At 46.5% G+C, this 21400-nt stretch overlaps 2 protein-coding genes across 3 annotated transcripts in view; one reads left to right on the top strand and one right to left on the bottom strand.

Moving 5' to 3' along the window:
• Positions 1–646: 646 nt before the first annotated feature.
• LOC137528667 (uncharacterized) lies at positions 647–13095 on the bottom strand. Its single transcript, XM_068250097.1, has 7 exons — positions 12988–13095; positions 9826–9893; positions 3158–3235; positions 1578–1627; positions 1365–1500; positions 1203–1283; positions 647–1032 (listed from the first exon to the last, which is right to left on the bottom strand). Exons 1-7 carry the CDS (start codon positions 13085–13087, stop codon positions 709–711), a joined length of 837 nt encoding a protein of 278 aa, XP_068106198.1. The 5' UTR covers positions 13088–13095; the 3' UTR covers positions 647–708.
• A 1229-nt stretch (positions 13096–14324) lies between these two features.
• The window catches only part of RTN2 (reticulon 2), a 57466-nt gene continuing 50390 nt past the window's right edge, over positions 14325–21400 (top strand). For both annotated transcript variants that reach the window (XM_068250095.1, XM_068250093.1), the window contains exon 1: positions 14325–14379. In XM_068250095.1, coding sequence (XP_068106196.1) covers positions 14340–14379 — 40 coding nt within the window. In that variant the 5' untranslated portion in view covers positions 14325–14339. The remainder of the gene's footprint in view (positions 14380–21400) is intronic.

Raw genomic sequence — 21400 nt, 5'->3', positions numbered from 1 at the left:
ATCTTTAGTCCTGACAGGTGATCCGTACGGAATGTTCGTTACTGAGAGTTCTATGCACAGAGGAAGATACTGCTTGCTTGGCAGTTGTAAAAAGCTGTCATTTCCCATAATGCAATGAGGTTCACAGACAACAAACTGTCAGGACCATGGTCATGACATCACACTGTGGGAGGAGTTTCACCACAATATCAGTAGTAGATGATCTATTCGAAAAAAAGGTAAAGGTTTGTCATGGGAAAGGGGGTATCAGCTACTGATTAGGGTGATGTTCAATCCTGGGTTAAAGTTCCTCTTTAAAGTAAACCTGTGAGGTTTACGAAACACAAATTTAGATACTTACCTCGGGAGGGGGAAGCTTCTGGATCCTCCTGAGGCCTCCCTCAACCTTCTCCACCAGGCCATTCCAGGACTGAGACCCCCTGAAGCGCAGCTGCACTGTGCGAACCACGATCAGTCTTGGCTTTTCCCGCCAAAGCCAAAGCGGGTGTGTGCTACTGCGCATGCAAAGGGCGGGGCAGTGCTGGAGCCGCCCTACAGAGGAGGACGGGAAAGCCCCTTTAGGATCCAAAGGTTCCCCCCATACTAAGGTGAGTAGCCGTTTGGGCACTTTTTATCTCACAGTTTCCTTCAAAATATGCAGTACTCATTGTTCAGACCTAGTTGAGTTTACAGAGTCTGAGAAACATTGCCAACTGGGGCACACCACGCTCATAGCTCTTCTAGTGTCAGGCGGAGAAGTTGTGCCTCCCCTGGTGCTAGTAGGAGGCCTTCTTGTACATTCAAGTCTCTGGATCTTCTCCACGTTGTGGACAGCAGGAGTTGTGCTGTGGCTTTATAGCCCGTGAGGCGAACAGAAAGGTTGCGCGGTTGGTTGGTAGGGTTGATGGCCACCAAGAGAGTGGAGCAGCCCCAGCGATGTACTATGCCGTAGGTGGAGTTGTCAGCCATAGGTTGTAACCAGCCAGCATACAGGGCGGGGTGCTGGTGTCGCCTGAAGAGCAGAAGTTCAAGCCAGGATGGTGGTGGTTGTGTCTGCAGAAGAAAATGGTGGTGAGACCATAAAGAATATTCACACCCTTCTCAGATCATCATCAGTGAAACGTGAGGTTGCATACTTAATATACATCTCAACCCCATCGGCATTGAAATATCCATAGTCTCCAACCACTCCTCCTTTTTATCTAACCCCCAAGTTGACGCACCTGGCTGAGTGGCAATATCGCCGTTCCTGGAAGAGTGGCTGCCATAAATTGTCGTAGTTCCAGAGAGCTTCCTGAAGACACCTACCGAAAAAAATACAACTTCACGACCCGTCCAGAGAAAGCCCTCCACACTCCACCCCATCCCTGACTGTGACCTCTCACCTGCCAGGCCGTATTCTGGACCTGTGAACATTCAGTGACCTTTGCCGAGTCCCACCTGGGTAAGGAACAGGTGCATAAGAGAACAGACTTGTTGCTGGCTGTTTCTTCACACAGCCAATCGGGAAGCAGAATGAACCTGATGGTAGAGGTGTATTAGAAATGATTGGTGTTTATGTCATAGTTCTGTGGTGGTGTGGGCTATGAGGAAGTCACCTGTCCTCTCTGGCAACGATGTCCATGTCCTCCTGCAGAAATTGCGACACCTGGGAAGAGTCAGCAGAAACAGTGAAAGTTATAGCTGCAGAAATATTATGGGTGGGTGGGGGTCATCAGTTATTGTACACGAAAGTCACAGACATGTGGGTGTAGGGCAGCCCCATTCAATCATCTGGGGAAGGTGAAAAAGGCCTCCACAATCACTGGATGAAAGTTGGAACAAACCATTTCATCATGTTTGGCTGCTAGCAAGTTATGAAGACCCAAATGGCCATTTGAAATATAGAAATGTGTCCAACACTTATCTGTAACCACAACATAAAACAGAGAAACCGAGAGCCCAATATAGTGTAGTATGTATTGGATCAGGGAGAATTAGTGTGGAGTAAGTATTATACTTACAAACATGGGTTACCGTTTAGGCAACCACTATATAGGCAGGTGGGGAGATTAGACCTGTCTCCACTCAGGAATAAGATGTCGCTCTCTGAAGAAGGAAAGGAGGGTTTGTCACCCTTCCAACCACCAAGGGTGGATATCTTGACAAGTAGATGTACAGAGGCGCCAAAAGGATAAAATATGCTAAAATGTTTAAAATATTCGGGTGGCGGCGGTGGACCGGCCACTCCGAAATAGACTCGATGCTGTCGCTTAAGATAAAGACAATTTATTCACATACTCCATGAACAGAACCGCAACACGTTTCACGGGTATATTCCCGCTTCCTCAGGCAATAAACAGATAGGAGTACACAGTACAGTCTCAAGGTCACGAATAGCGCCTCTCTCAGAGCGCCTCTCTATTCGTGACCTTGGGAATATACCCGTGAAACGCGTTGCGGTTCTGTTCATGGAGTATGTGAATAAATCGAGTCTATTTCTGAGTGGCCGGTCCACCGCCGCCACCCGAATATTTTAAGCATTTTAGCATATTTTATACTTTTGGCGCCTCTGTACATCTACCTGTAACCACAACAGGTGGACAATCCCTGTGGACCTCTCATGTAGCAGATCAGAACTCTACAAACGTGAATAGAAGGTGATAGAAGCCTCCACAGACACTGGATGAAAGTTAGAACAAATTGTTAAATTATGTTTGGCTACTAGCAAGTTATGAAGACCCAAATGGCCATATAGAAATGTGTCCAACACTTATCTGTAACCACAACAGGTGGACAATCTATGTGGACCTCTCAAGTAGCAGATCAGAACTCTACAAACGTGAATAGAAGGTGATAGAAGTCCCCACAGACACTGGATGAAAGTTAGAACAAATTGTTAAATTATGTTTGGCTACTAGCAAGTTATGAAGACCCAAATGGCCCTTTGAAATGTAGAAATGTGTCCAACATTCATCTGTAACTAGGACAGGTGGACAATCTCTGTGGACCTCAAAGTGCAAATCTGAACTCTACAAATCCTCAAATTACCTGTGTGCGGGCTGCGGACTATAGCATTGCTTCTATAGCCACGCCAAACTCGGGCGCTAAGCGGCCGGTGCTGTGCATCGAGAACAGGCATCCCGCCCTCTGCCCCCCATCCTCACATTCCTCTAGTTTTTATGTGGAATGTTCTCACCATCCTCAGTGAACTTCGCTGCCCTCCTGATAGGCTGAACCCCGACACCCCATCCTGTATCCAGCTGTGCAGCGCCTCCTGTATGTGAGAAACAGAATATCAACTGGCAGTGTATTCACTGACACACAACAGGTGTAACACTATCCAACATACAAAGAGTGACACCCTCACTGATGCACAACTTGCCTAACACAAAAGCACAGGTGTGAAACTCTAACACAAAACAGACACCCTCACTGACAGGCAAGATGCTCAACACCATTAGTGAAACGTATTCTGCAATATCCCACATGAATAAATTTGTTTGTGATTTTTTTTCAGGTATTTTTTGAGTGATTTTTGTGTGCAAGTTTTTACTTTTTTTGTGCACCTTTCTGTGATTTATTCATGCACACCAATGAATTTATTGGCATGAAAATGTATCTAATTTACAACATTTTTTGGTTTGCCATTGACTCCCCTAAATTGTCCTACAATTGTGCCATTGACTTGTTGCTTGATCCACAGCATGGTAGAGTTTACACACCCTCCCACCTATTGACTAAAACCATGTCCCAATACACCTGGCAGAACTAAGAGAGAGGTTTCTTCTGCTAATCTACTTCTCCAGAAGGAGCTAGGTTTTCTTCATGCAAAAGAAAATATTCCTTATCGGGGCCTACAGAAAATAGTGCTCTTTATCTTTAGATTCATCTGTGGAGAAGAGAGGCTACCTAACATCAATACCTGGTGTGGCCTTCATGAATGTTTGGTCAAGAGCTTTGACTCCCTTCATATGTTAAGCTCAATACTCACCTAAAAATGGATCGGGGAACCTCACAGCAACGCGTCCTGATGAACGAGGTTCCACAATCCACCTTCCTGCCCATGAGAACATTCGAAGGGGCGCGAGTGGGAGCACGTATTAGTACGTCACTGCGAGCTGGGTGCAGGGAGAGCTGAATAATGGTTCACCCTGCTGCTGCTCAAATTCCTGGTGTAGCAAGTCATCGTAGCAACTCAGAGGGAGAAGTAATTCGGGGTCGGGCGATTGCCGGAACCCCGAGTTACGCTTGTGAAGGGTGAGCACGATAGCACCAAAACCACCTGCTTTGAGTGAATGGGAGGTCAAACAATCACGGTACTTTGCACAGGAGTCGGGGGGGGGGGGGGGGGGATCTTGTAGATCTGCCGTGACAGTTGTTATCGCTGCTCATTGCGAAACATCGTTTGTGTAAACACGCGCCTACCCAAGATATGAGATTGTGGAACCTGTCGTCTGAAAAAATCACTCTAAAAATCGCGTAGTGAGTACGGGCATTAGAACCCTGTAAATTACATCTTCTGAGACCTTCTCTACAATTTTGTTATAGTTTACCTGGATATTTAGATTTTTTCCTCTGGTCTGGAAGAACGTTAAGAACATGTAAAGACTGCTATCCTGGTTCTCGGACACAGGTATCGATCTCCAATACTTAAGGGCAAAGTCAGGCCGTCTTTATTTGAACTTTTTAAAATGTCATTCCTGAGGTACGTTAGTCCTGCCAAAGACCTCTACTTGGATCTTTACAGAATTTCTGCCACACTGGGCTGGATTCCACCTTAGGGCCGCAAAGCCCTCCAGAGGTTCCTGAGTCACAGACTTCCTGTCCCAGATCAGCTGAGAAGTCAACCTGTGACTATCCATCCGGCTCAATCTATCCTGCAGGTGTCCTGCTCACATTTTTCCATCCAGCTCCTGCTCCCTCTACGCCCTAGCACAGAGGTGGGCAAACGTTTTTGCAATCGGGCTGCATTCCTCTTGAATGCGGCCCAAACCTTCTCGCTCCCTCCCTCCTGACTTGTGTGGCGAAGGAGCGATTGGGTGTATCTCACCCAAACGCTTTTTCCAGCGTTGATCTTCATGGCAATAGTGGCGTGATGTGCTGGTAGGTAATGACGGTAAGCCACATGGTGCTGCCATTGCCATGGAAATTGCAGCTGGAACGAGAAATTTGGTAATGTTCCTTCTTTACGTCTACTTTACTTCTACCTCTTCGTGCTCTGTGCATATATCTTACCGAGGGATGGGAGGAGTGAAGGGGAGAAGGAGGGGAATGCGGCTTCCTATCAGTGGGCTGCCTTCATAGTGACCGTGTGTCCGTGTAGAACAAACAATATTTGGTCAGGTCCTGCCCTAGCACTTCAGAACTCTGCAGGACCTGACCAAATATTGTTGTTCTACCTGCAAGAACCAAGTTTCGGGATCTGGTATAGCTGGTACCTTTGGTCCACCACCCCTGTGTCATCAATACAATACAAAAGAAGGAGATGGCACACCACTGGCTTACAACAATCGTGTATTAGAGCAAAAGGATGCCACATGTTTGGGTTGGAGCCCTTCTTAATGTATACCTCGTTCTATGCTCACTACACCGCCAACTCTCCAAAGGTCTACTCTTTTACCACAATGCTAAGTAGCCACTGATTTCCGACCACTCCTCCGACCACAGGGCTGGCTTCAAGGGAATTTTCCAACATGTCCCACTACCCTTTTGTTCAATAAACTGTCCAGAATGAATCAAAAGTAACTGATCGTGGTTTCTACATGGTGTCTGGGAAAAAAGGGCGCCGGGTTTTTAACGATAAGCATGGATAACGTTTAAAAATGTATTGTACTGTATTTCGTTTAAAATTAATGTTTTTAAAGTTATAAATCATTAAATAATGTGCATTAAATCGGCAATTGTAAAAACGTTAATCTTTCGTTTAAATACTGAAACGTATAATAACGTTAAAAAAAAAAAAATTACTAAGTAACCCTCCCTGTACCTACCCCTAACCCCTAGACCCCCCTGTTGATGCCTAAACCTAAGACCCCCCTGTTGGTGCCTAAACCTAAGACCCCCCTGTTGGTGCCTAAACCTAAGACCCCCCTGTTGGTGCCTAAACCTAAGACCCCCCTGTTGGTGCCTAAACCTAAGACCCCCCTGTTGGTGCCTAAACCTAAGACCCCCCTTTTGGTGCCTAAACCTAAGACCCCCTGTTGGTGCCTAAACCTAAGACCCCCCTGTTGGTGCCTAAACCTAAGACCCCCCTGTTGGTGCCTAAACCTAAGACCCCCCTGTTGGTGCCTAAACCTAAGACCCCCCTTTTGGTGCCTAAACCTAAGACCCCCTGTTGGTGCCTAAACCTAAGACCCCCCTGTTGGTGCCTAAACCTAAGACCCCCCTGTTGGTGCCTAAACCTAAGACCCCCCCTGTTGGTTTTTTCGTTTAAAAATAATTTTTTTAAAAAAAATGTACTGTTTTTCGTTTAAAAATAATGTTTGGGGAAAAAATATTGTACTGTTTTTCGTTTAAAAATAATATTTAAAAATGTATAAATCATTAAATAATGTGTAATCATGAGAAGCAGTAATAAAACATTAAGTCTCCGGGCGCCGCTTTTAAAACGTTATTTTTCACCGGCGCCCTTTTTTCCTATCGGGCGCCCATTAAACGATATTTATTATAGGAGTGAATGGCGGCGCCCGATTTGTCCACTAGCCTCAGGCGCCCGAATTTACTGTTTCCGTCCATTTCACTGTCCACCTTCCTGCAGATCTCTGCCTCTGGAGACATCTCTTGGTATATGCATGCCGCCTAGTGGCAACTTATGAGAAGTGCAGTTCTAGTTCCCTGCTGATTATTACTGGTTTAGCAAGGCTGTTCAGGTCACTGCATGGGTAAGGTAGGCATAACTGCATGATACTTAAATAGATTAGACATCAGATCCAATACAAAATATCACATCTAATGACAACTCTGGTATTACAATCAGTATTACGATCTAGTATTGTTTGGACCTACTGGTCCTTTGGTCAATCAATTCCATCGATTCAAGAGCACATAAGAGCCACGGGCAGGGGGTGTGGCAAGGATCCTAAGAGATTCAGGGCACTTTTGGGCACTCCAGACGAAAAATGGGTGTGGCCATGCACCAGAATGTGGGGGTGGTCATGGGGTAGGCCTGCCCAGGAAAATGTTGGAAGAAGCCCCCTCTCCATTAATACATGCTGGGCGCTGAGGTACCTCCTAGTGATGGGAATTCCGGCTCTTCTTGGAGAATCGGCTCTTCTGAATCGGCTCCCATTAAAGAGCCGGCTCTTACGGCTCTCAATCGGCTCGTCATTAAATATCACTAGACGCCACTCAGAATCGGAGTAAAAGCCCCGCCCCCGTCTCCATGACAACTCCAGACTGCTTCTCTCGCAATCCCTCCTGCTACTGCTCTGCTCCATACACTCCTATAAGCTGCACGAGGAGGACTACATCTCCCAGCATGCCTCAGCGCCCTTTATTACACAGCAAATCAGAGCTGTGTGGGGCGGCTGAGGCATCGGCTCTTTCAAAACTGAGAGCCGGCTCTTGTCGTTCACAGCAAAGAGCCGGCTCTTAGAGCCGGCTCGTTCGCGAACGACCCATCACTAGTACCTCCATGGGGCATGCTGGGTGTTGTGGAGACATGCTGGAAACTGTGGTGCCTGCAGCCTCCATAGGGAGCATGTATCATTGTGTGTCCTCACTGTTCCATAACTTCCCCCCCCCCCCCCCCCCCCCAGCAGAGTGACACAGCGGGAGGAACTACTCAGTCTGGTGGTGACATCCTCTGTACCTAGCATTTCTCCCCATAGCATCTGAGAATCAGATGCTAGGAGCTCTAGCATCTGATTCATTCTCAGACACTAGGGGGAGAAGCCTGGAAGAGAAGAGGTCTGCAGAATCTGGAGACCCAGTAGCCGGAGGTGAGTACTGCCGACAGCTACCTGGGGTGGGGGACATTCAGGGCAACCCAGAATAGATCCGGGGCACGTGCCACTGATCTTTGGGGCTAGCAAATCCCCTGGCCAACGGGCAGCACAAAGCTAGCAGCTGCCGCAGGACGACTGATAACGGAACAGAGTTCTGTTAGCGCAAAGTAGAAGAGTAGAAAAACTATCCATATCTGGAGGAAGTTGGTTGTTAAAGCATAGCTTCCAATTGTTGCTCTTTCGGAGATACTGTCCCTCTTTGGGAGCCCTGTCCCTCTGTCCCTCTTTCCTCCTCATTTGTCCCTCTTTCTATGTAAATATATATATTTCTCTACTAAAATATATGTTTGACTCTAAACTTTTTTCCCATCCTTTAAATTGATATATTACTTAAAGGGATACTGTAGGGGGGTCGCGGGAAAATGAGCTGAACTTACCCGGAGCTTCTAATGGTCCCCCACAGACATCCTGTGCCCGCGCAGCCACTCCCCGATGCTCCGGCCCCGCCTCCAGTTCACTTCTGGAATTTCTGACTTTAAAGTCAGAAAACCACTGTGCCTGCGTTGCCGTGTCCTCACTCCCGCTGATGGCACCAGGAGAGTATTGCACAAGCCCAGTATGGTCTTTGGTCTGCCCAGTACGCTCCTGGTGCCATCAGCGGGAGCGAGGACACGGCAAAGCAGGCGCAGTGGTTTTCTGACTTTAAAGTCAGAAATTCCAGAAGTGAACTGGAGGCGGGGCTGGAGCATCGGTGAGTGGCTGCTCGGGCACAGGATGTCTGCGGGGGACCATTAGAAGCCCCGGGTAACTTCAACTCATTTTCCCCCGACCCCCTACAGTATCCCTTTAATTTTAAAATGTAAAATACAGGGAAATTAACCAGAATAGAAAGGACCAGTGTGGTTTGAATTATAAAACAACATATTTTTCTTATTACGGTAAATCTTTATCGTATGCGTGACTAGGGGTGTGGCGAGGCGTGATCAGGGGTGTGGCAGGGGTGTGGCTTAAGTGTCCCTCTTTCTCATCCCAATAAGTTGGGAGGTATGGTTAAAGGACAACTGTAATGGGATATGGAGGCTGCCATTTTTATTTCCTTTTAAACAATACCAGTTGCCTGGCTGTCCTGCTATCCCAAGGGCCACACCACACCGCCAAAAACAGGCCTTCAGGAATAACCCTGTTAGTACACGGTAATCCCCGTCTGGAAGCCGGCCAAGCAGGTAGAGACGTGCGTGGAAACGTATTGCTAAAATACGCTTTCGTGCATGCGTAAAAGATGCGGAGGGCATTTTAACACACGCTTCGCCGTAGACTTACATGACTTCTGGTCCACTGCACGTCACTGCAGGCCAACGCAGAACCACACGGTAACATAGGTTTGCTCTAACGTCGGAGATGCGGCGAAAACGTCACTTCAGTTGCATCGATCCGCACCATGTCTGTGTGGAAGTCCCCATAGACTTTTATTGCCCTGCGGTGGGGTGCTGTAAAATAACGCACCGCCCCAGTGTGAAGGGCCCCTTATACTTTCAGCCATAGCCCCTGAACAAGCATGCAGCAGATCAGGTGTTTCTGACATTATTGTCAGATCTGACAAGATTAGCAGCATGCTTGTTTCTGGTGTGATTCAGACACCAAGTAGACCAGCAGGGCTGCCAGGCAACTGGTATTGTTTAAAAGGAAATAAATATGGCAGCCTCCACATTCCTTTCACTACAGTTGTCCTTTAAGCTGATCTACCACAAATTGTACAGTGTATGGCTAACATAACAGGTATATCTAGCTCCTGACAATGATCGGCAGGTGTGACACCCTCATGATACACATTGCATACCCCAAATTATCACACATTCAGAGACACTACAGATAGTGACAAACCCCTGCATGTAACAAGAATATAAATCCAGGTTCCCACCTTCATCGTCTGCACCTGGCTTGAATTATATTCCTCCGACACCTCAATGTCCAACACAAGGTGGAGACCTAGAACATTGGGAGGCAAAGAGGTCACATACTGAATACTGGGGACACAGAGGTCACACACTGAATACTGGGGACACAGAGGTCACACACTGAATACTGGGGACACAGAGGTCACACACTGAATACTGGGGGACACAGAGGTCACACACTGAATACTGGGGACACAGAGGTCACACACTGAATACTGGGGACACAGAGGTCACACACTGAATACTGGGGACACAGAGGTCACACACTGAATACTGGGGACACAGAGGTCACACACTGAATACTGGGGGACACAGAGGTCACACACTGAATACTGGGGACACAGAGGTCACACACTGAATACTGGGGACACAGAGGTCACACACTGAATACTGGGGACACAGAGGTCACACACTGAATACTGGGGACACAGAGGTCACACACTGAATACTGGGGACACAGAGGTCACACACTGAATACTGGGGGACACAGAGGTCACACACTGAATACTGGGGACACAGAGGTCACACACTGAATACTGGGGACACAGAGGTCACACACTGAATACTGGGGACACAGAGGTCACACACTAAATACTGGGGGACACAGAGGTCACACACTGAATACTGGGGACACAGAGGTCACACACTGAATACTGGGGGGCACAGAGGTCACACAGTGAATACCAGGGGGGGGGGCACAGAGGTCACACAGTGAATACCAGGGGAGGGGGGCACAGAGGTCACACATTGAATACTAGGGGACACAGAGGACACAGACAGAACATTGGGAGGCACAGAGGTCACACACTGAATACCAGGGGACACAGAGGACACAGGCAGAACATTGGGAGGCACAGAGGTCTCATACTGAATACTGGGAGGAAGAGGACGCGATATGACAAGTGGGGAGGGAAACAGAGTGGTGGACGCTCCGGTCTTGGTCTCTAGACAGTTGGTGAGAGTGTGTGGAAGGGGGGGGCCCATCCTCACAAGTTTTCCTCAGGTGGCTAAGAGTCTTAAACCGGCCCTGCTTGCAAACCATCTCCCGGGAGCGGAACGTGTTTGTAAGTAGGGAACCGCCTGTATAAGCTATTTTTTTCCAGCAGCGTAATAAAAGGGTGCCTGGAAATGTGGGTGAATATCGGTAATTTTACCGATTATATACTATTAAAATGTAAAGATGGATCATAAAATATTGGTATTAAATACCGATATTTTACCATAGCTAAACCTAACCCTACTCTCACACAGATCCCTCCTCCCGATGTCTAACCCTAGCTATACCCCCGCACAAACATCCTACCTGACCCCTAACCCTAAACACCACACCTAACCTTAATCAAACTAATTTTTCAAAATAGCGGCATTGAGGGGTAATTTGGGTGTCTATAGAGGAGCCCAAACTTCTGCCACTAGGGCCCAAATTTCCTGCTACTGGACTGAGTAGCATAACAATGATATAACGGGAAATTGAGGGGGGGGGGGGAGGGGCAGTTGTTTAGAAACAGCCCTGTTAGTAGGCTTCTGACTAAGTGAGGGTCCCTAAATTATGGTGGTGCGTCCGCACACACACTCACCTACGCACTAGCGACGGTCGGGGAGAAGCAATTAATTCTAAGGTTAATCTTATGGTTACGTTATACGACTGTACGCAGTCAGCTTGGAAATGTCCCAATCAAGTGCGGCAACTGCCTCGTTTAAATAAAACTAAAAACTAACATGAACTTGGAGTTATCAACATCTCATTGACTGGAGACACTCTTAGGGCCCTTTCACACACAAGCGATTAGCGGGCGATTTCCGCGAATCGCTAAAGTGCTAGTGCTATGTTACCCTATGGGTTACCCTAACGGGCGTTTTGCAATTGGCGCCAATCGCAAATGTGTTACCTGCAGCATTTATGGAGTGATTCAGAAGCAATCGCAGTACAATGCTTATTAAACGTTGACCACAATCGCTCTGAAATTACGAAAGTGTCCAGTGATTTCACCACGCTAATCGTGGTAAAATCACTCGGGTAAAACGCTAGCTGGCCATTAGTGTCCTTAGCTGCAGGAGATAACGCCTGGTACACACTTTCAATTATAATTGGCTAATCACTGACCAATTTTACCACCTCCGTGTCTTATGAGGGTCGACAGATATTAAATACTATGAGCAGATTGTTTAGGTAAACCCTCATACTACATGGTGGTGGTAAAATTGGTCAGTGATTGGCATAATCTTAGTTGAAAGGGTGTACCAGGCTTAAAAAAAAAGCGGACCTGAACTCAGAACTTCCTCTCTGCTCTAAAAGATAAGCAACAGCATAATACACTTTAAAGAAAAACATTTCTTTGTTACAGCTGATACAAATCCTGCAATACATATGCAGTGTGTTTACTTCCTGCTTTCATGAAAGCAGACATAAGGCTTGGTTCACTAAGACGAATATTATGCCTTATCAAAGTTAGCACGCCTTATCAAAGTTAACATGCCTTATCAGAGTAGCATAGCGAACTTATGCCTGCTAATTGGCAATGACGAGAGCTCCACTCGTCCTGCCCTGAGCCCCTGCGGGTTCCTTGCGCTCGCTATGCTACTCTGATAAGGCATGTTAACTTTGATAAGGCGTGCCATTTGTCTTAGTGAATCAAGCCCATAGGGTTAACATCCTGTGTTTACAAATTAGCTGCTCTGCTGAGGCAGCCAGCTGACACAGCTGAGAGATCAAATTACACTTGGGTGATTAATCGCAGAGAAATAGACAGGCTAAATTCTCTAAATACATACAGGGTGTATTTCCCTATTTTTTACCTTCTGTCCTGTGCAAGAGTTCAGGTCCACTTTAAAGGGAACCTTACGTGAGAGGGATATGGATGTTTCCTTTTAAACAATGCCAGTTTCTTGATCTCTTGGCTGCAGTAGTGGCTGAATCACACACCTGAAACAAGCATGCAGCTAATCCAGTCTGACTTAAGTCAGAACACCTGATCTGCATGCTTGTTGAGGGACTGTGGCTAAAAGTATTATAGGCAGAGGATCAGCAGGAGAATCAGGCAACAACTGGTATTATCTTAAAAGGAAAAATCCATATCCTTCTCAGCTTAGCTCGCTCACAAAGGGATATTACAGGTGTGACTTACCAGATCGCTGTCCCTCGACCACCAGACTCCTGACATTGTCGCCCACTTCCTGCAGCCTCACGATGATCCCACCACAGCCCAGTCGCGATGCCTCAGTCATCCTGTGACTCAGAGCTGCAAGGCAAGCAGAGGTCTTCAGATAGGACATTCATCATGACCAGATCCCACCACCAGAGCGATCTGACGAGGAAACCTAGGTGCCCACCTCACACATCACCATTCTGGGCCTAAATTGGAATTTGGAATCCCACAAAATTTGTGCGTGGATCCCTAGCTCTTGTGGCGTGGTGTCACACTCACGCGTCCATCCCCTCACATCCCTCTCCATTATTCAGTACACAGTACTTGGATGGGACCTGAACAGCACGTCTGTACATGCATTCTAAAATGGTCACCCCCCAAAATAATTAATAGTATGTTTTGATTGGCCAATGATTGTTCAGTGTTTGCCCATTGTAAAATCTTTCCTCTCCCTGATTTACACTCATTTATCACATGGTGACATTTTTACTGCTGGCAGGTGATGCCACTGGAAGGAGATGCTGCTTGCTTTTTTTTTTTGGCAGTTGGAAACAGCTGTTATTTCCCACAATGCAACAAGGCTCCCACAGTGTGATGTTAGGACCATGGTCCTGACATCACACCGTGGGAGGGGTTTCACCACAATATCAGTCATACAGGCCCCCTGATGATCCGTTTGTGAAAAGGAAAAGATTTCTCGTGGGAAAGGGGGTATCAGCTACTGATTGGGATGAAGTTCAATCCTTGGTCATGGTAGAAAAGACATTCTGTACATAAATAATGCATTATATGCTAGCAATGTGCAGGCAGAATTACTGATAAAAAGCCCCGTACCCTTTTATAACTTAGGTCTTCCAAAATGGTCATTAGTGATCATTTCAGGCACTTTTTCAATCTGTATACAGATGTCTGCTGAAGACTTCTGACTACCCGTTATTGATTGGGTTGCTGGAACGCTACGCCGGATCACTATTCCGCTCATTGTACTCCTCCCCTATCCACAATGCAGAACGGGTTGGCTGACAGATAGCTGAACAGCGTGTTTGCATGGTAAAAGTCTATCCAAAACTATTTAGAATGATTACTTTGGGTGAACAATTATTGTGCATGTGAATAAGCCTTAATACAATGTAATCACCTGATTGATTTGTGGCCTGCAGCTCTGTGTAGGAGCAGAGGACTCTTTGCTGGTACCAAAGAGAGCTGGGTGGAGGCTGGTAAGCTTTCACCAGAAGGAAAACCGCCATTCCAATCATAACAGCCAAGCAAATCCAGAATAGGAACAATAGCCTGTGCCGGAGACGCTCCCAGAAGACAGAATCTTGCTCCATATGATGAGGAGGATCCAGGAGAGGCTGCAACTCTTCCATGGTGAGTTTCTTCTGATATTTCCTTCAAGACCCTTTATTGCCGCCTCCTTCCCTCTACTACTAACTTCTCTGGACTTTTCCTGTTGCCTCTAGTTTTGTGGAGCCTCTCCTTGTGCCTCCTCTTCTTAGAAGGCCTTCTTCTGCCTCCCCTCTCTGGACCTCTCTCCAACCACCTCTGCCCCAGAGCTCCCTCTACTGTCTCTTCTTCTCAAGAGGCCTTCTTCTGTCTCCTCTCCCTGGACCTCTCTACAACCACCTCTGCCTCACAGCTCCCTCTACTGTCTCCTCTTCTTACAAGGTCTTCTTCTGCCTCCCCTCCCTTGACCTCTCTCTAACCACCTCTGCCCCAGAGCTCTCTCTACTGTCTCTTCTTCTCAAGAGGCCTTCTTCTGTCTCCTCTCCCTGGACCTCTCTACAACCACCTCTGCCTCACAGCTCCCTTTACTGTCTCCTCTTCTTACAAGGTCTTCTTCTGCCTCCCCTCCCTTGACCTCTCTCTAACCACCTCTGTCTCAGAGTTCCCTCTACTGTCTCCTCTTGTTAGGAGGCCTTCTTCTGCCTCCCCTCCCTGTAATTTCCCTAGGATTCTTCTGTTCCTCCTCTTGTCTTCCTCCTGTTTACCTCCTTTTAACTATAGGCTCTCTATTGTATCCTCTTCCCCAAAGGCCCTCTCCTATATTTTATTCTTCCTTGATAAACTCATCTTTTGCATTTTCTTCTCTAGATCCTGTCTCCTGCCCTTTCTTCACTTACTATGTCTACTCAGGCCCCCTCTCCTGTCCTTGCTGCCTCTCCCTCTAAACCCTCTTACTTTGTCTGGTCTCCTGACTGCTGTTCTCTAGCACCCTTGCTGCCTCTCTTGCCCTGAGCCCCTCTCTTGCATATTACCTGGGTGCTGCTTTTCTCTTATAGTCAGCTATTTGCTGACCAGTAAATCACCAGACGGTGTGAAGTGAGGGATGGGAGATGGCGACATTCTACACCTCCCATGACAAATATCTATCCAGCTGGAACTGGAAGTGACCTTGTTAGACAACAGGCGAGGCTCGTGCTTTGTGGCCCTGATTAAGAACATGGTCCAGCCTGTAATAAAGGTGGATTGATTTACTCTAGATGACAGGCCAATCCGGTCAGAGACCTCAGTACGGTCTCCAAACATTTTCAAGCAGATCCATCTGTAATTTCCCTGGATGATGTCATCTTTTATAGCACGTGTCATAAATACATGCATATAAATAAATGTATGGACACATACCATGGGACTTCAGCTTTTGATAGCACTTGAATGGAAGAACAATTAGGGCTGTAGTGTCAGTACAAAAATTATCCAACTCAACTCCTCAGTTTATGAAACCACAATTACGACTCTGTGTACCCAAAATTGCTCCGACTTCTCGACACCCTTGCAGGGCTATGGAGTGGGTACAAAAATGTATCCGACTGAGACATTTATGAAACCTCCAACTCCAGGTACCCAAAATTACTCCAACTCCTCAACTCTGACTTCACAGCCCTGTCCACAACACAGAGTAAGCACTCAAGTTATAAAGTCCGAGGAAAAAGTGAGGTCTTATCTTCCTGCCATATGGTTATCGCCAATGTGTCAGAAATTCTTTTTCCGTAAAACAAATAAAAACTTAGCTTATTTTCACACCTAGAGTTTCTGAGGACACTCTTTAGGCTTCCTGACAGAATCTATTTTGACAATTCCTGGTATTTTGGGTAGAGCAGCATTTTTGTACACTGGAGAGACAAGAATTATGACACCAGCTTCTTCCACTCTCTGCAAAGGTCCACTCTACATATACTCCAACCTGCAGGTTATTAGTCTTTTCCGTGCCATAAACCTGCCCCCTCAGACACCATCCTGGACTCAACATCTTGTGTTTCCTCCTCCTCTGTGATAGACAGTCCCCAAAGCTGTGGGTCTCTAAAATAGTGATAGCAATCTTGTAAATAAAGGTCAAAAACGACCCAGTGACCCAGACATTCTTTTCTTTCAGCTGGGACATCCAGGCCAGGGAAGCTCACAAGCTGTACCTTGTATTCCAACAGATTCCCAAGCCCATTTTGATCCACAAGCACTCTCGCTCCACATTGCTGTGGTTTTTCAGTGAAGGTAAAGACCACTAGGTGCTCTTCCCCTACGAACTTCTTCGTGGGGTACATTGCTCAGGCAAACATGGGGGGGGGGGGGGGGGGGGGCTGCGCTCAGGTGCCGTTTTGGGGGACAGGAGGGGTTGTAACATGAGGGGAGAGCTCATGCTGGAACTTTGTTTGCGGGGGGGGGGGGGGGGGTGATTTCTAGTTACGCCCCTGGCTGCATGCTTGTTTCAGGTGTGTGATTCAGCCATTACTACAGCCAAAGGGATCAACAGGACTGCCGGGGAACTGGTATTATTTAAAAGGAAACATCCATATGCCTCTCAGTTAGGCCCAGTGCACACCAAAAACCGCGAGCAGATCTGCAAAACGCAAGAGGTTTTTGAAGCAGTTTTCAGAGTGATTCTAGGCATGTCTAGAGAGGTTTTCTAAACATGACTAGCGTTTTTTGGAGCGTTTTTGTGTAGATTACAAATATTGTTACAGTAAAGCTGTTACTGAACAGCTACTGTAACAAAAACGCCTGGAAAACCGCTCACAGCCCTAGTGCACACTGACTGAGCGGTTTTAGGTGCGATCCGCCGGCCGCATCCGCCTGTAAAAACGCTTGGCTAATGTATTGCAATGGGATGGTGCACACCAGCGGTTTGAGGTTTTTTCCAAACCGCAAACGTGCCTCCTGCTGCACGTTTGCAGTTTTCTGAAGCATTTCGTCCTCAATGTAAAGTATAGGAAAACCGCAAACCGCTCTGAAAAACGCTAGATCAGATCGGTTTTCCAGGCATTTTTGTTACAGAAGCTGTTCAGTAACAGCTTTTAATGTAACAATATATGAAATCTGCTTCACAAAAACGCTCCAAAAAACGCTAGGCATGTTTACAAAACGTCTCTAAACATGCCTAGAATCGCTCTGAAATCAGCTCCAAAAACCGCTAGCGTTTTGTGGATCTGCTAGAGGTTTTGGTGTGCACTGGGCCTGATATAATGTTTTTCAGAGCGGTTTTCCACGTTCCTATACTTAACATTGAGGCAGAAACGCCTCAGAAATCTAAAAAATGCTGCAGCCGAGTTTGCGTTTGTGGAAAAAGCGACCCGCTCCGGTGTGCACCATCCCATTCACTTTCATTAGCCAAGCGGTTTTCCCCCTGCAAGCGTTTTAAAAACAGCTCCAGAACCGCTCTGGTGTGCACCAGCCCTATAGGTTCCCTTTAATCACACTGCAATGCTTCAGAATAGTCACACCACACACTGCGGTGAGACCATACAGTGAGGCATACAGTGCCATGAAAGTATGCCTCACTGCCAATGTAAACAAGCACATTAACCTCTAAATACAGTATGTTACAGCGTCAGAACAACATCGCAAATAATGTGATAGCCCCATAGGACTATCATTGAATTTTCATGCAATGCTTTTGTCCACTGTGTGAGGCGACACAATGGTGTGAAAGGACCCTTGCCAGAGAGAACCCTCTGTTTGTAAAGCACGCTTACTATCATAACACCATGATTAATCACTAGATGGCGCTGTGGGATTTCCGGCTATCGTGCTGTATGAATTATGTTGTTTGTGTGCTATTCTTATGAACTGTATTCTGTGTAACCAGTAGTGGGACAATAAGGCGGTAACTTTGCTTTCTAAATATGGCGCTGTTACAGGCATGTGCAGGTTTTGGTTGTGGCTGTGCTTTGTAAATTGGGGGAACTATCGCTTTATAAATAAGTCAGTGTTATGGAAATAACGGGGAATTACAAATAGGTAGCTGGGATTTTGCTTTATAAATAGCGGAATTATAAACAGGGAGAATGTTAGTGACATAAATACAACTGTAGTTTTATCCCTCAGCTGTGTCAGCTGGCTGCCTTGGCAGAGCAGCTAATTTGTAAACACAGGATGTTAACAATATGTATTCTTTCATGAAAGCAGGAAGTAGGCACACTGCAGATTTATTGCAGGATTTGTATCGGCTGTAACAAAGAAATGTTTTTCATTGAAAGTTGTTAGGTTGTTGCTTATCTTTTAGAGCAGTGAGGAAGTTCTGAGTTCAGGTCCGGTTTAATATCTAAGGGTAGGTGGTGAATCTGCCTTTTTAAATAGGGAGCTGGACTGGTATAGTGAAGAGTGACCATGCTTTATAAAGGACAGGGATGTTACGTCACCGTGATGGTTTTATAAATATGGGGAATGATAAACAAGTGAGCATGCTTTTTAAACAGGGGTTGTTGCTGTTGTGACGGGTGATAGTTATACTTTACATTGGCCTCAATTCACTAAGATCATGCTGGAGATAATAAGGCAAGAGAAAACTTACCACCACACGTGAGAGAGTTATCTTACCTCTTCATTCCTTAAGTTACCTCTCCTGTAGTTAATTTACCTCCTCTGTAGTTAATTTACCTCCTCTGTAGTTATTTTCACATGCAGCTAATTAACAGCCTGTCTTTAACTCTGGAGTTATTTTAAGGATTGGAGAGTTAACTTAAAGACAGAAGAGTTAACTTTAGGCTTGCCTGAGGTAAAATGTTTCCTGAATACTACATGCCTTATCACCATGGTAACAACTCTAGAAGAGTTATTAAAGACAGGAGATAAGTTTAGTGAATTGAGGCCATTTTATTGTGATTTATAAATTGGTGGGTGTGACATTGTTGGCAGTGCTTTACAAATATACACAGGTTTTCTAGCAGTGAGGCCTGGAAGTTCCAGGGGTCTAGTCCTGGAAAAAGAAGTGAGTGGACTCACCCCAAAAACCTGTGGGCTGAACCGGAAAATGGGCGTGGTTAAGCATAGCGTGGGCGTGGTCATGGGTGGGGCCAAATATACATGGCCTTAGCAGTGGTATAAAAGGACTGCCAGGGGACGTTTGAGCTCTGCCGTAGTGTATCCCCAAAAAGTAGATGTAATCTGACAGCATTTCACCAAAAATACACATAATCTGGCAGAAGTTCCTCCAAAATACAGATAATATGGAAGTGGTTCCCCCAAAATAGACAATCTGGCAGCAGCAGTTCCCCCAACATACACATAATCTGGAAGCAGTTCCCCAAAATACGCGAAACCTGGTAGTGGATCACCCAAAATACATGTAACACCCAAAATACATGTAATCTGGCAGCAGTAGTCACCCAACATACACAATCTGACAGCAGTTCCCCAAAATACATGTAATCTGGCATCATCGGTTCCCCATAAATACAAATCTGACAGCAGTTCCCCCAAAATAGGTACCCCCAGTATAGCTAGCCAGGTCTATAGGTGTCCCCAGTATAAGTAGCCATGTATACACAGTTGTCCCCAGAATAGGTTGCCAGGTGTATAGATGTCCTTAGAATAGGTGGTCAGGTGTATAGATATTCCCAGAATAGGTGGCCAAGTGTATAGATGTCCCCAGAATAGGTAGCAAGGTCTATCGGTGTCCCCAGTATAGCCAGGTGTCCCCAGTATATGCAACCAGGTGTTCAGGTGTCCCCAGTATAGCCAGGTGTATAGGTGCCCGCAAGTATATGTAGCCAGGTGTATAGGTGTCCCCAGTATATGTAGCCAGGTGTATAGGTGCCCAGTATATGTAGGCAGGTGTATACGTGCCCAGTATATGTAGCCAGGTGTATAGGTGTCCCCAGTATATGTAGCCAGGTGTATAGGTGTCCCCAGTATATGTAGCCAGGTGTATAGGTGTCCCCAGTATATGTAGCCAGGTGTATACGTGCCCAGTATATGTAGCCAGGTGTATAGGTGTCCCCAGTATATGTAGCCAGGTGTATATGTGCCCAGTATATGTAGCCAGGTGTATAGGTCTCCCCAGTATAGCCAGGTGTATAGGTCTCCCCAGTATATGCAGCCAGGTGTATATGTGCCCAGTATATGTAGCCAGGTGTATAGGTGTCCCCAGTATATGTAGCCAGGTGTATACATGCCCAGTATATGTAGCCAGGTGTATATGTGCCTAGTATATGTAGTCAGGTGTATATGTGCCCAGTATCTGTAGTCAGGTGTATAGGTGTCCCCAGCATATGTAGCCAGGTGTATAGGTGTCCCCAGTATATGTAGCCAGGTGTATAGGTGTCCCCAGTATATGTAGCCAGGCGTATAGGTGTCCCCAGTATATGTAGCCAGGCGTATAGGTGTCCCCAGTATATGTAGCCAGGTGTATATGTGCCCAGTATATGTAGCCAGGTGTATAGGTGTCCCCAGTATATGTAGCCAGGTGTATACATGCCCAGTATATGTAGCCAGGTGTATATGTGCCTAGTATATGTAGTCAGGTGTATATGTGCCCAGTATCTGTAGTCAGGTGTATAGGTGTCCCCAGCATATGTAGCCAGGTGTATAGGTGTCCCCAGTATATGTAGCCAGGTGTATAGGTGTCCCCAGTATATGTAGCCAGGCGTATAGGTGTCCCCAGTATATGTAGCCAGGCGTATAGGTGTCCACAGTATATGTAGCCAGGTGTATATGTGCCCAGTATATGTAGCCAGGTGTATAGGTCTCCCCAGTATAGCCAGGTGTATAGGTCTCCCCAGTATATGCAGCCAGGTGTATATGTGCACAGTATATGTAGCCAGGTGTATAGGTGTCCCCAGTATATGTAGCCAGGCGTATAGGTGTCCCCAGTATATGTAGCCAGGCGTATAGGTGTCCCCAGTATATGTAGCCAGGCGTATAGCTGTCCCCAGTATATGTAGCCAGGTGTATAGGTGTCCCCAGTATATGTAGCCAGGGGTATAGCTGTCCCCAGTATATGTAGCCAGGGGTATAGCTGTCCCCAGTATAGGTAGCCAGGCGTCTAGCTGTCCCCAGTATAGGTAGCCAGGCGTATAGGTGTCCCCAGTATATGTAGCCAGGTGTATAGGTGTTCCCAGTATATGTAGCCAGGTGTATCGGTGTCCCCAGTTAATGTAACCAGGTGTATCGGTGTCCC

This window comes from Hyperolius riggenbachi, chromosome 8 (genome assembly GCF_040937935.1).
Source record: "Hyperolius riggenbachi isolate aHypRig1 chromosome 8, aHypRig1.pri, whole genome shotgun sequence".
NCBI classification, from domain to species: Eukaryota; Metazoa; Chordata; class Amphibia; order Anura; family Hyperoliidae; genus Hyperolius; species Hyperolius riggenbachi.
This window is presented reverse-complemented; position numbering and strand designations above follow the sequence as displayed.